The sequence below is a fragment of the Trachemys scripta genome, chromosome 1, assembly GCF_013100865.1.
Source record: "Trachemys scripta elegans isolate TJP31775 chromosome 1, CAS_Tse_1.0, whole genome shotgun sequence".
In the NCBI taxonomy this organism is placed as follows: domain Eukaryota; kingdom Metazoa; phylum Chordata; order Testudines; family Emydidae; genus Trachemys; species Trachemys scripta.
In genome coordinates, this window is record NC_048298.1 from 287074883 (window position 1) to 287090478 (window position 15596).

The window sequence follows — 15596 nt, forward strand, 5'->3', positions numbered from 1 at the left end:
GCAAAGGCTGAAGGAACTGGGTATGATCTTCAAATACTTGAAAGGCTGCCAAAAAAAACGGAGAAAAGTTGTTCTCTCTTGCCACAGAGGGCAGGACAAGAGGCAATGGGTTCAAACTACAGCATAGCAGATGTATATTAAATCCTAACTGTAAGAACAGTCAGACAATAGAACAAACTGCCTAGGGAGGTTGTGGAAACTCCTTCACTGAAAGTTTTCAAAAGGAGGCTGGATAGCCATCTGTGTTGGATGGTTTAGGCCAGGGGTCGGCAACCTCTGGCACGCGGCTCGCCAGGGTAAGCACTCTGGCGGGCCATGCCAGTTTGTTTTCCTGCCGCATCGGCAGGTTTGGCCGATCGCAGCTCCCACTGGCCGCAGTTCGCCATCCCAGGCCAATAGGGACTGCGGGAAGCGGCACAGGCGAGGGATGTGCTTTTCCCAAACTCTGGGGTGTTCAAATTCAGTGCCCTTCACAGATCTCTTACAGAGATATGCCTCAGGCATGACAGCATCCAGAACCAGAAACCACTCAGATTACACAGCAAGAGGTAATGTATAAAAACATAGCTAGATAGAGCCTCAGAATTCATGAAGAGGAGCTGGTGGGTGCATCTAGTGTTCTGGTCCTGGCCCATCCCTAGGTCTGGTGAAATTTTTTTAAAGGCCCTATTAATAATAATATCTTACATTTAGATAATATCGCTCATCCTGAAGGTTGCCCGAGGCCTTTATGAACTACATACATTCAGCAATCATTACTGATACAACCACCTTTGAGATGAGAAGCAACAAACAGACAGTTTGCACGTAGGAACAGATGAGGAAGGAAATAAAATATTGCCCAATTGGTGAGCAGAGGAAAATAAACTGCCAGGAGATCCTGAATGTCCACGTTGAGTAGACAGGACCCCCAGGTTTTAAGGGAAGGGTATGAAGAATTAGAAGTGAGTGAAGAAAACATAGCTTGTTGAATGTTTGAATTTGAATTACCCCTGTACTTTCCTTAAATATATACGGCTATCTTCCAGGAACTGACAAAATACAATTCCTCTGGTCTGGTCAAGCTGTACTTGGCACAGGACCCAAAGGAGGGAATAATAAAAGTGGCTTTTTGTTGCTTCACAATTGTGGGGCTGGCTGGGGATGCTTTGGACCTCAGCACAACTCTAAGCAGCTTCAGAGCTGCTCTAAATGGCCTGTGGTCTCCAAAGCTGTACTGGCAGCCATAATCACTGAGGCATAGCAATACATTGGCTATGCCCCCTTTTGTTCTGGGAATAAGCTTTACACTAAACACTGGGGGTAGTGTAGAACTGGTGTAATGGTTCTACATGACCCCGGAGGTTTTCGCTACATGGAAAAACTCATTTGGCCAATAAAGTTGAATTTACAGTCCCTCTGTGCCAGCAAAGCAGTACAAATGAGCCAGTGGGGCTATGAATCTGTCCTTCTGCCTCTTAGAGCAAGATTCTTCTGTTCTATTGTTACACACCCACATTATGGAAATATTTTTCATTAATATTCACTGAGCACCATCTACTTTGCTTATAAATCCAAACACAAGTCAAAAGCCATGTGTTTAATATAATTCAGCACTTACAGTTTTGTGTGATTATATCTGATCTGTTTGATCTACCATGTCAGCACTGTTTGTTAACTGTAATTTTATCTGATGTGAAAAATTCTATGATGCTTGCAAAAAGAAATATACATTCCATTACATTGTAAAATAACAATTACTGTATGCTATGTTTTATTTCCTTTCTACACACAACAGCTCACTTTCCTGGGGAGTCCTCTAAGTAAGGGGAAATACCGGAAAGGTATGTTTGATTAAACATACCACCATTTGTAAAACAAATCCTCATTGGTTTTTTTTTTTTTTTTTTTTTGCTGGGGAGGGTTAGCCATGGGAGTACAAGAACTATATTTAATCATCCGGCAGCTAAAAAAAAGACTGCAATAAAGAAATCTTGGACACCACAAGGGTTACCTTGTGGGGTTTCCTCTGTATACTGTCCCCAGGAGCAAAGAATTTTGAAGCCCTTGAGGAGGCAGAGGACATCGTCTCCAAATTCTGTGGATCAGTACTAGGAAAGGAAGCTGCGACCCACAGCGTGCTACACCTTCCATGGTGATAGTTGAGAACTGCTCCCTCTCTGTTGCCATTGACTTCTCTGCCTGCATCTATGCCACCCCTTCCCCTCTCCAAGGGGGCTACTGACAGTGCAGGTTAACTTTTATAAGCATATTTTCCCTGCTATCCTCCTGGGTCTGAGGGAAGCATACATAAATTCATTGTAGTCCACAACAAAACTCTTATTCATTTTAACGGTACAGGATCAAGCCATTTATGTCTGTAGATTATTTTTATTTTATAAGTCAGCACTGCCAGTCCCCAGACAGTACCTGAAACTGACAAAGGGAGGGCCTTCTCTGAGGCTTGCTACAGTGCAATCTATTGATCCCACTTGGTGGGATGAAAAAATCAGAAGTAAATATTCTGTAATTTAAAATCTTGTAATTTATTTTCCCTGATTTGACATTTGTTGCATATAAACAGGAACAGAAATGGAAACACAGAGCTCCAACTCTCAGCTACTGCCTACTGGTTTCTGATTCTTCATCTATGGATTGAAACACTGGAATGGCAAACATAAGGTTAGGATTTTAAATTAGGAATTAATGAAAATGCTTCTTACTTTGTTGCCTCGCCTTAATGTAGTTTCCATGGAAACAGGACTGGAAAGGCTGCCTGTAGCATATAGCTGGGAAGGAAATCTCTGCCTTGTCACTTTCAGCTCTGAGCCACCAGCTGAGCCAGTGATATTGTGAGATTTTTTCCCCTATTGTTTTTAGCACCTTAAATGAGAACATTGATTTCTCACAGGGCAATTTAGCTAATAATCCCAATTTGGTCCGTTATGTTGATTACTCGAGCACTTGGCTTGTTTATATTCCTCTTTTTAAATTTTTACATTAGTTTGGTAGTGTCAGTAACATATATTAGAACTATTGAATCATGACACCAGATTATTGAAAATGTCACTTGAGTTGATGACATTCATTCCATGTCATTTTTAAATAGCAGCAGGAGCAGTCTGAGCATATGGCATGAGCTATTTAGACACAACTCTGCCATTTGCTCACTTTTTGACGAATCACACTGGGCCTGGTGTTGAAAGGTGCTGAGCTCTTCCTACCTCCTTGTGCTCATCGCTTCACAGACTGTCCCTAAACCTCAGTTAACAATCATCTGTAAATCCTGCCGTGTGCAGAACTTCTTTGAGATGCTGAATATCCTCCCCACTGAGTTCAAATAAAGAATGTCCACACTAAGACTTGCACTGAAATAACTAAAAATGGGAATTACAAATAACTTAGTTATCATAGTTCTAGTTTCCAGGGAGACAAGCCCTGCATTTCACTTTCAGGCTTTTAGAGTTGCAATGTCTGGGTTTCAAACATGGCAGTGGGTGATACTTTATTTAAATACACATGTACCCACTGAGGTTTTAATTTAATTTGGGGAAATGTCACCAAAGTGTTTTAGTAAAAGCTTGCCTTTAACCTAGGGTGACCAGATGTCCTGATTTTACAGGGACAGTCCCGATATTTGGGGCTTTTTCTTATATAGGCACCTGGGGATCGGTCCTGCTTAGAGCAGGGGGTTGGACTAGATGACCTCCAGAGGTCCCTTCCAACCCTGATATTCTATGATTACCCCCCACCCCCATCCCGATTTTTCATACTTTCTATCTGGTCACTCTACTTTAACCTGAATTTTGGGCCAAATCTGCGTTAATAGAGCCTGATGATTCTCCAGTCCTGCCCAGGCTCTGGGGATGCTGTGAAGTGGCTGACTTTTACAGTACTAATATTAACCATTATTGATAAAAATGGCATGCATCTGACTTCCTTCTGCTGGAATGGCTACCTTGTTGTTTCTATAACCATTGCTTAGTTTGTGCCAGGGTATAGCTCAGGCACCTCATACCCCAACGCCTCTGGGTTGCCATATCAGTTATGAAAGTAAACCATTGCTTCAGCCCTGGCACCTCTTTCAGTACAAATTAAGCACCGTCTATAACCCAACTCTTCCAGGGGCCTCTCACTCAATCCGCCAAGGGCAAGGCCAGTGGCTGCTTTTCATCTCCTCCCTACTCAGTCAGCTTGGGTGACCCTGGGGCTCACTGCAGCGCACCAGACCTCCTCCCTCCCCCGTGCCGCGAGGGAAACACCCCGGCCTGCAGCACAGGAGGACCCGGCTGCCACCGTGCGGTGTCAGTCACTACAGCGCCCCGGGCTCAGGCCCTGTTGCTGCCCCGCCCCCACCCCTGCCAGAGGAAGCGCGAGACTCCACAGGCTTCCCTTTTCTCCCGGGGAGGAGGGGGGGAGGCGAGGAACTCCCTCCTCGCTCCGCTTTCCCGCGGAAGTTTGGCGGCGTGAGGCCGCCGTAGACGGGTGAGCTGCTGATTCCCGTCCGGGTGGATGCAGTTGCCATTGTGTGTGCGGGCGCCTCGAGCTCGTTCCGCGTCCCCCGCCCGGGCCCGGGCCGCCATGAGTGAGAAGGGGGAGCTGGACCTGACCGGGGCCAAGCAGAACACGGGCATGTGGCTGGTGAAGGTGAGAGGCCGCGCGGGCCCCGGGCCGGGCTAGTGACTCATCCCGCCCCCCGGCTTCTGCCCCCGCGAGGGAGGCCCTGCCACGGGCTGCGGCGGCTCCATCCCTCCCTGGGGCCGAGACCGGAGCTCGTCTCGAGAATACGCCGGGGCGGGGTCCCTGTGGGGGCGGGGAGATTCTTCTGGGGGCGGCAGCAATTCCCTGTTTCTGTTGCTCGGGGCGGGGGGCGGAGTGACTTTCCCACTCCCCTTGGCGGCCCCTACGGTCGCCGCAGGAAAGCAGAGGCTCGTGTGGTCTCCCGGGAGCTGCGGAGACCTCGCCACGCGCGAACCAATGTAGAGTCGGCGGGCAGGTCCCACGGCTGCTCACTGCTTTGCCCGGCACCGTGCCCAGAGAGCTGCGAGACTCCGGCCCCTTCAGTGGCTGCGCTTTGGAGCAACCCTGAAACTGACGAGTGGCATGTAACGGCCGCTCTGCTTTTGGCAAAGACTGTGAGCACTAGCAAGGCAAGGGGGAGAGGGAATGAAATGGTGGAATCGTCTCTCCATCCCAGTAGCATTCAGGAGACCGTGGCAGGAAGAAGAGAATGAAAATTCTCCTTTCCTGTAGCTGGGGTGAGGGCTTCAAATTTATCAGACACTCTTGGGCAGAGATGAATGAGGCTCACTAAGCAGTGTCAGCACCCGGCCAGCACCCTGCTAGGATTCACGTCATACTTTATCTTCTAAGAACTTGGGGTTATATCTGCATTTGGGATTTTCAAGATGACACAGTGGTAAAAAAGCCAGTGGCTGGATTATGCTATTGCCTCCATCATTGGCAGCACTGGTGTTAGAGCACCAGCAATAAAAGATTTCAGAAAATCCTCAGTGTGGACAAGGTCAAGGGGTGGGCTTGTCACCAGGTGTTTGTACTTCCTCTTTAGTGTCAGTTTCTGACTAGTAGGTTTTATGAAGCCCTGTTGAAAATGAGTTGGTCCTACCTACGCTTACCAAGGAGTTTTCAAATCTGTTTGAGGAGATGAGGCTGTGAAAGGGGACCCAGTTTGATATTGGTTATCAGCGACAGAACTTTCCTAGGTGCACTCTCTATAATAAGAGGAGAATAAGGATAGCAAGAGCCCTTTTAAAACATGATTTGTCACAGATAAGTGCTAACATGACTTAAAAATGACTTCCATGGCTGGTATTGACTAAGCCTATGGTCTTCGTAACATTGTACTTCCTTTCATATAGTGGGAGCCCACAACTCTGTAGTACCCCAGCATGGTTCAAACGTGTTTTGGTGTTGTCGTGAAGATGGTAGTGAACTGAACTTGGTAACTGCAAACAACTGTGCCTTTTTTAAGCCAACAAGCTACAATTAGTTGAGCATTTTTACCACTGTGTTATCACAGGCTAGATGATACAATGGTAAAAACATGTAAATCCTGCCCATGTTACATTTTCTACCATTGCTGCAACACTTGTGAATTACAGCTATATAGTTTGCTAGTGTTGTAGTAGGGTTATGCATAGTTTTCCCCTACCCTCCTGGTTTAAAATCCAGTTCAGACCTGAAGGAGAGATAGCAAACCTGCTTCAGGTCTGAACTGGATTTTTAAACCAGGGCAAACTTTTGTAAGTAGGTCCCCCAACATGTTAGGAATCTCTTTAAGATTTCTCTTTAAACAATAGAATGTTTTGTGTAGTGCTGCTTTACCACAACAGTTCACAACATGATTTCCCTGGCTAATGAAGACCAGGTATAACAATGTTGAAATTGTTAATTAATTTCTGGGGAAAAGACCTGTTGGAAAACAGTTCTGGCTAACCTGGTTTCACATTAGAATGTGTGAAGCTAATATAGAAAGTATCCCAGAGAGAGACAACTTAATAGGAAATAATAGCCCAGATATTACAGTGGTGGGTGCTTTAGGAATATATGCAATAAAGGTAAGTACAACTAAGGCTATGAGGTTTTTAGAGTGCAAAAAATAGTAAAGTAGGTTGTGCTAATTAGGGAGTATTTTATTTTGAAATGGTATTGCTTTATGTCATCTCTTTTCCTGCATGGTCATGTTACAAATTGTGAGGGAGAAGTGTTATCCCTATCTACATAGCCAAGAATAAAGATCATGTCTCTAGAATCTTAAGTATTTTATATATATTTTGTTCAGACGCTGTTAGTTCACTCATGGCCTCATGTCAGACCTTAACTAGGGAATCCCTTTTCCAAAATCTAAGTTAAAATTATTTGAATTCTGATCTTATTTATAGAAAAAGATTGCAATGTTTCTGTGCACTATATTCAGGATTGTTAAAAGATTTTTGAAAACTGATCCTCCTAATTGTTCTTGCTAAAATTAAAAGAAATCCACCATAGTGGGTGTTTTATTGTGTAAGACATTTCCTGTCTGCCTTTAGATTGCATAATCCCATCCAGTATACAACTACAGATGTAGCTGGGTGAAGTGAGGCCCTACACTTCGTGGCATCTTTTTTGTTCTGTGTGTAATGTGACAACTTTTAAACATTGTATCAATTCCAAAATTTCAGAGAACGTTCTAGGCAGCAATAGGCAGAACCCTATTGAGGTTGGTGAAAATGTAAATCTGGAAAAAGCTTGATTTCCACTGGTATAAGTGAGGGGAAAATCAGGCCCACCAAGTGCCTGATTGGTGCTGCTGGCAGATAAATCTTACTGGTGCCCACTGATACTGCCTATACATCACAGGCTGTGGCTTAATATTATTATGTAATATTTGTATTACCATAGCACTTAGGAGCCATAGTCATGGATCAGGATCCCATTGTGTTGGGTGCTTCTCTCTCTCCCATTGGGTGTGCAGCTCTGCCTACATAAGCAACAAAGTATGCAATCCTTTAGTTTCAGAGTAGCAGCCATGTTAGTCTGTATCCGCAAAAAGAACAGGAGTACTTGTGGTCTCTAAGGTGTCACAAGTACTCCAATCCTTTAGTTGTATGTATTTTCTACAGTGGATATCAGTGCAAATATGGAATGACTTTACTGTACTAGTAAAACCCTAGAAAGTTATTGCTACAAAGCTAAAAATAAAAGTGGATTTGCTGGAGCCTCTGATGTATTCTGAGTGTCAAAAGAAGAGCATAAAAAGAACATTGTACATGAACGCTTTTTTAGTGCATGGCCTTAGGGTTAGTAAAACTTGACTTCCTTTTTTGTTCCACAAGTCATTCAGATGTCCTGTTAAGTGTTAAGGCTGCAATGTGTAATCACCTCTTTTAGTCTCATTTAAGCCATACATTTTAGGTGATAATTAGTAGGCTTTGGAAGATTTAGATATGGTCAGGTTTTGGTGCTGACTTATTCTCTTTGCCTTTCCTAGCAAAGAAATATTAATCTCCAGTGTATTTTGATTGTTGTTGCAAAGAAAGCAATATAAAAAAGATGGATTTTTTAAAATAAAAAAAACAATAAAATCTTTGATATAACTATCTGTTGTATAGTTACCTGAAATTTATCATTATTTAGGTCCCCAAGTACTTGTCACAACAATGGACTAAAGCTTCAGGAAGGGGTGAAGTAGGGAAGCTGAGGATTGCCAAGTAAGTAGTTCACCATATTTTTTTTGGTAGGAATTCTTAGAATTATTACAGAAGTAGAAAAAGTTATTTTTAGTATACAGTAGTGTATTGCAGTGAAATAGTACTTATATTGCGTAATATTTATTGCAAATACAAGTTGTTTTTTTCTATGAAGCTTGAAATATAGCTGCCCAGTGATTAGTGTACATTATAAACAGTATGAATACAAAAAATTATACTGGTGTGTGTAGATATATTTTAGAACACCATTTCTGATTTCATAGACATCAGAAATAGGCACATCTAAATAGAGAATCTCCATCAATTTATTTATATGCTATTGTGTTGCTTCTATTTGCTCCTGCTGATTTTCCCATTTGTACTTGGGTAGCTCAGGAGTGAAGACAGGAACAAAGCTAGAATTTGAGGTTGCTGCTGTTATTAGAGGAGCTAGACCTGTGAAATTAGATTATGGAAACTAAAACATTAAATATTTTCTTTTACAGAAATCAAGGAAGAACAGAAGTAAGTAATTATCAAATCCAAAGGCTATAAATGTTATATTTTGAACTTTAGTGTTGCTTAATGCATATTTCTTTGTAGTGTAAATTTCTCTTATAGTACTTGTAATAGAGCACTGGACTGGGAGTTGGGAGACCTTGGTGTCTGGCTCTGTCACTGGCTTACTGCGTGACCTTGGGCAAGTCACTTATTGCTTTGTGCCTCAGTTTCCCCATCTGTAAAATGAGGATAATGATGCTAATATCCTTTATAAAGCGCTTTGAGATCTACTGATGCAAAGTGCTATATAAGAGCTAGGTATTAATATTAAGCAGAAAAAGTTGGAAACAAAGAAGTAAGAGTTCAGAAATATACCATATCATATTTGGTATTATTCATTGGTTTTGTTAAATATAAAGTATTAGGGAGTTTGAGGGTCTTTTTCATCTGCAAAGGGAGCTGATTAATTTCTTTTATTAGCAATTGAATGAATAATAGCTTTACTAAGTATTTTACCTTTCATGTTAGATGAGAAGGTAGCAGCATGATTCAGTATACCCCAGAGCCAACCAATACATTGAATTGGAAGAGACTTAGCAAAAATTCAGCAGTGGGTAAAAGCTGAATTTACCATCTTAGAGTCTGATCTAACTCTCACTGGAATATGTGGAGAGACTCCAGTTGTCTTTGGGGTTTGATCAGGCTCATAGTCAGCTGTAATATATGCTGCTGACACTTTCTCAAAAGTGAAGTTAGCTGTGTGAAACATTTAAAATATCTACATTGAAAGGTATAACTACCTTAGGTTCTCAAACATTTTTAAAAATAATGAAATGCAATTAATTCCTCTGACATCAAGAGGAGATAATAAAAATCTGAGTAAATTGTATAAATAATCCTATGTGAAAATGTTGAATAAAATATTTCAGAAGATTAGTATATTAAAAATTAGATCCCAGATGTATATTTGAAAAATTCAAAATTGTATTGTACTATTTCATTTTTCTTTCTCTTCCTGTTTCCTAAGCTTTAAAATCTATGTAGTTAAAAGGTCTATGTAGTAATTTTATGTTCATTGTGGGTGTTAGGTATCATTTACTTTGAATGAAGATCTTGCAAGTATCAATGATATTGGAGGAAAACCTGCTTCAGTCAGTGCACCCAGAGAACATCCATTTCTTTTGCAAAGTGTGGGAGGACAGACGTTAACAGTGTTTACAGAAAGCTCTGCAGGTAAATTAGAATGAAAATTATTTGTTAATATAATTCCTGTCATGCATGTTTGCATAGATTCATAATCTCAGCATGATAGTTGGTTAAAAGGACACTATCAAATTGATAGGTCTAAAACAGGGGTCAGCAGCCTTTCAGAAGTGGGGTGCCAAGTCTTCATTTATTCACTCTAATTTAAGGTTTTGCATGCCAGTAATACATTTTAACGTTTTTAGAAGGTCTCTTTTCTATAAGTCTATAATATATAACTAAACTGTTGTTGTATGTAAAATAAATAAGGTTTTTAAAATGTTTAAGAAGCTTCATTTAAAATTAAATTAAAATGCAGAGCCTCCCGGTGGCCAGGACCCGGGCAGTGAGAGTGCTACTGAAAATCAGCTCGCGTGCTGCAGGTTGCCAACCCCTGGTCTAAAATAAAGACCTTTCAGTTTGGTTTTATGGTCACATGCATGCACATAACACTTCGTTCTAGTTGACTGTTTTTCTTCTTTTAATTGAGTAAGGGCCTAAAATGTCTCCAGAAAGGATTGTATTGTACATTCCAATATCAGCCTGCTGAACAGATCAGAGAGGAAGAATGGAGTACAGTACAAAACCTTTGGGTTTCATTACGACTTGTGCTTCTGATAGGATGACCCAGCAGAAAACTGCTGCTTTGTTCAACACTTCTTTTGGAGGAAAGGATAGATTTGTCGGGAATCTAGCTACAGTATGATGAAAAACAATTTTGAATTATGTTCATTTTTTTTCTATCAGTCTTGATATAGTGTCTTGTTGACCAGTGAATATTAACTGTCATTCGTCAAACTTTCCAGTTGTTCACTTTGTCAGAAAGTGTAATAGTAATGTGGTATTTGGAGCGCATGAAAAATAACTGTATTTTTGTCTACTGGATTCAAATTCCTTGACCCTCATTATGTGTAGGTCACTGATATTATAGTAGCAATACATGGTAAGTGTGGGGCATTTTCAGGATACCATGTTCTATGAGCATGTTAGGCCTAAATTATATGATGGAAACATCAAAATTATGATAGTGCCCTCCCTTTCATTGCTCTCCTTTCTCTTGTGGAATAGTCAGTATATTTTCCCTTTGCTGGTTGGCTGTTCTGATTAATGTTATGTAGTCCCCGAACTTTGTGTGCTGCAGATTTGTATATTGTAAATGTGTGGCAGCATCATCAAAAATAAGGTGGGGGGAAAAGAAAGGCTGGATGCCTTGAAAGCTTAGTAGAGGATATTTGGGGCTTCAGGCATCTTGGAATGTTTGGGAGTTCTCAATAGGCAAATAAAGTTTATGATGCTTTCCCTCCCCTTTTTGGGCAGGTTCAGAGGTGACTATACATTTGGATACGCTGGATTTTTGGATGGTTTGAATTCTTCATTTTCCACTCCTGCAAGACTGGCTAGGAACTAGCTGCCCCTGTTGCATCTTGCCCAAATATCTGTCACTATATTTTAGAGTGGATAAACGCATTGCCTGAATATGAATGCTCAACAATGGAATAGTTAACAGTGACATTTGAAGTGTAATAATTAGGCTTTAGACTTGACACCATATAAATATGCATGGGATCGTTCATGAGTCTCCGAGATACTGTTTTGTTTTTAAAAAAGGGTTAAGGGACAGACCTACTTATTGCGATGAACTGCTGGGTGATACAACATACCCCTGTATGGCACACATGTTTATGACTGCATTGCGTCTGTCATAAGGCAATGAAATGGAAAATTTAAATTTCCGCATTAGAGTGGGTAATTATATGACAGTGATTCCTAATACACTTTCCATCTGCTATCTGACTAGGTGTATCCTAGAGAACTTCAAATGGATTAGACAATAAGGCGGGGTAAGAAAAAATACCAGGGGAAAATACCGATTCTCATTTTTAATGGAGAATAATGCGTAGAAAAGTTTTTTGAGCCACTTTCTCTCCTGATTTATGTCTTGTGCAGTCTTGGAGTGTAAGCCAGACCAGAACTTGGCATTAATGTTTTGGCTAAATCTGAGGAGTCTTTCAAGATAAAATAAATGATCATCGACTTTACTTGTTATGAAGCACTGCTTGTCGTAAATACACAATTCTGATCTCTCAGAATGGGTTATGTCCTTTTGAAACAGAAGGGAAGTCCACTAAATTGCTAAATATTCTAAGTTTTACAGTCTAAGTTAGTATAAAGTGCATAGTTAGCAGCAGAGTGGGTGGGTTCCTTTAAGTGATTAGTATGCTAAGTCAATATAATAGATAATGTAATTAGATAAAACCAAATTCAATTGCTAAATGAATTGTGCTTCTGTTAGCAAAGATAGCATGGTACACAGAAAACTGATTAACATTGTATACAGAAAGGTTGGTAGAATGGTTTAGTTTTCTGTAAATTGGAAACTAAATTCATATATTCAGTTGGTGAAATCAAATGTATTTTTGTTTCATTCAGTTGTCAACACTGATATTTTTTTCTGATGTGATCTTGCCTAGGTACTTTAGATCATAATTGCTCTATCATGCATTGTTTCTGAGTTGGAAACAGTTACTCAATTTCATACTTGTTCTTTAAGGGAAAAAAGTTCTGCAAACAAGGGAAGGAATCTATATCCCTGTGCCTTTTTGTTTAGGGGCAGTGGGAAGTCCTCAACTTCAATTTTAAGAGCCAAGTTGATTAATAAACTAAAAGCAGCAGCAACCAGTATAGTTAAAGTTGTAAAATGGCTAATGTTCTGACCCCCTGTTTTTCAGTCTCTTACAACTTGCTGTAATTTTTCAAGTTTGGTCTGTGCTTTATGATGAATATTCAAACTTCCCAAAATAAGATTAAACTGTTTTTGCTTATAAGTGTGTGTGTGTGTGGGGGGGGGAATCCTTGTTACTGGAAAAGTAAAAGAGAATCATTGCAACCCTGTCTTGTACAATTGTAGTATCAAAATGGAGTGGGATATTAAACTGAAATTTGGCATGGAAATAGCTACTATTGAGAGTGCACCTTTGGGTGTTCTGCTGGGAAAGGTAGTTTTGATTTAACCAAATTACAAGCCTTTGAAAATCGTCGTTGTGTATGATGCAAAGAATATCTTGTGACTTTTTTTTTTTAAACACACTCTAGCAATATTCTGAGTAAAGCTGGCAGCATTGTGTATTCATGTATGGCTAACTTAGAATTACATTTTTTTCTACAACCTAAGCTAGCATCTTTTAGTTGTGTGTTCATCTGTGTATGCCATAGGAACTGAATCCATGAAAATGATTTATGTGAAACTTACAGTTACATCCTGATTCTGTAAAGTCTTAACCTGTGTAACTCTACTTATATGAGTAGTCCACTGAAAGAAGCACTGTGACACATCATTCCACTTCAGTCTATATATGCTACCACCACTAGGATCATCTTTGATGCTCCTCAGGTGATGTGGTCAGAATCTAAATGTGAATACTTCTGTCTTCTATACAACATCAGGCTCAAGCTTCTTGCAATAGCCTTCAAAGCCCTTAATAGCCTTGACCTATATCTTATGACGTGCTCCCCCCCTTCCCCCCCCCCCCGTGATGGCTGCATTGATGCACAGTTTGTCCATTTCCCCCTACAACAATCTGTGCTTTTTCCATGGTACTCTCTATGCATGCAATGCAGTTTTCTGGGTTGGTTTGTAAAGTCACTAATATCTCATTTAAATCCTTCCTGCAGATCTACTTTTCCCGCAATGCCTATTTCATTATTTATCTTATGTATGAATTGCTAATTTATTGGAAGAGAGTGGCCTAAAGACACTGGAGCTGAATCTATAAATTACTATGACAAAAGATGTAGATTGAATTGTGGAGGGAGGAAAGGAGGGTAAGGGGTAAGGAATTTATTGCCTTGTTTAATTTGAAAACAAATGTAAGTAGCAAGACATACCTATTATCAGCCATATTACTTTGCTTGGGTATTGTTTCCCCCCTACACAGTTTCTTTCATTGTCTTCTTAGTATGTTGGATGCTCTTTGGAGCATGGAACTCTATTTCCTCTATGTTTGGACAGTAGCTAGTGTATGTCATAGAAGCATAGGAATGTAGGGCTGAAAGGGACCTCAAGAAGTCATCATATCCAGTCCCCTTTGCTGAGGCAGGACCTTGACAGGTGTTTGTCCAACCTTTTCTTTAAAATGTCCAGTAATGGAGATTCCACTCTTTTAGCAGTCTAGTCCAGTGGTTAACTACCCTTATAGTTAGAAAGCTTTTCCTAATAGCTAACCTAAATCTCCCTTGCTGCAGATTAAGCCCATTAGATGTCCAGTCTTCACTGGACATGGAGAACAATTGATCACTGTCCTCTTTTTATAACAGCCTGGAAAGTATTTGAAGACTGTCATCAGGACCACTCATCAGGATGTTAGTCTTTTCTCAAGACCAAACATGCTCAGGTTTTTTTTTAATCTTTCCCTGTAGGTCAGGTTTTCTAAACCTTTTATATTTTTGTTGTTCTCCTTTTAACTCTCCCCAGTTTGTCCACATCTTTCTTAAGGTTTGGCACCCAAAACTAGACACAGTACTCCAGCTGAGGCCTCACCAGTGCCAGATAGAATGGGACAGTTGCCTCCCATATCTTACATTTGACACTCCCATTAATACACCCCAGAATCATATTGGCCTTTTTCACAACTGGGACTTTGGGGCATTGCTGAAGTTGTGGGGTATGTCTACACTGGGACCAGGGATGTAATTTGCAATTTGTGTAGACTACTCACACTAGCTTTAATTTAGCTAACTCATATTAAATAGCATTGAAAGCGCAGTGGCGTGGGTGGCTCAAGTGAATATGTACCTACGGGGTTAGGTGGGATTAGCCGCCCAAGCAGAAGTCCACATTACCACTTCCTCGCTACTATTTTTAGAGAGCTAGCTAGATTAAAGCCAGCACTGGTATGTCTACAAGAGTTGCAAATCACACCCCGAGCTGCAGTGTAGATGTACCCTTCACAGTTGCAATTTTCATCTGCTTTATGGTTTGTCTATATCCAAAAGGATTTTGATGATACAAGTACTGATCATGCTTCTATTGACTTCAGTGGTACCTAACAGCATGTCTGTCTGACTAACACTGCTTAGTGAAGAAATAACATAAAAAATATGTGATAGGCTTGTATACTGATATGCATTATGTTGGAGCCTGCAGGTGAGAACCCAGTTGTCAAAGGCACTGTATAGATTTATAGGAAGATATCCCCTGCCCCAGTGAGTTTACAAAAACTTAGTTTAAGAGGCAACAAATGGGTGAATTATGTGAGCATTTATAAACTATAATTGTGCTTCTTACTGAGCCCAGACCATTGAAAATTGTCATGTGTGGATTTTTTGTTACATGACTATTATAAGTTGTGTGATGATATACAATGAAGCAAAAAATGTGCTTGTTGGAATTACTGTTATTGATGTAGGGTATTAGTATGGGGCCCAATTTAACGATAAATTCCTTTATTAAATCCAAAGGCTGTATGGTATTTATACAGTTGCTCTAAACACGCCTAAATAGAAAGCTGGCTAGATTGGATAGAAAGCTGGCTAGATCGTCGGGCTCAACGGGTAGTGATCAATGGCTCCATGTCTAGTTGGCAGCCGGTTTCAAGTGGAGTGCCCCAAGGGTCGGTCCTGGGGCCGGTTTTGTTTAATATCTTTATTAATGATCTGGAGGATGGTGTGGACTGCACTCTCAGCAAG

General features: G+C 40.7%; 1 protein-coding gene across 1 annotated transcript in view; it reads left to right on the top strand.

Annotated features, from left to right (window-relative positions):
* Nucleotides 1-4382: 4382 nt before the first annotated feature.
* Nucleotides 4383-15596, top strand: part of LOC117880920 (general transcription factor IIF subunit 2-like) — a 24667-nt gene continuing 13453 nt past the window's right edge. Inside the window, exons 1-4 of the mRNA XM_034777557.1 lie at nucleotides 4383-4626; nucleotides 8116-8189; nucleotides 8675-8693; nucleotides 9758-9902. Coding sequence (XP_034633448.1) covers nucleotides 4492-4626; nucleotides 8116-8189; nucleotides 8675-8693; nucleotides 9758-9902 — 373 coding nt within the window. The 5' untranslated portion in view covers nucleotides 4383-4491. The remainder of the gene's footprint in view (nucleotides 4627-8115; nucleotides 8190-8674; nucleotides 8694-9757; nucleotides 9903-15596) is intronic.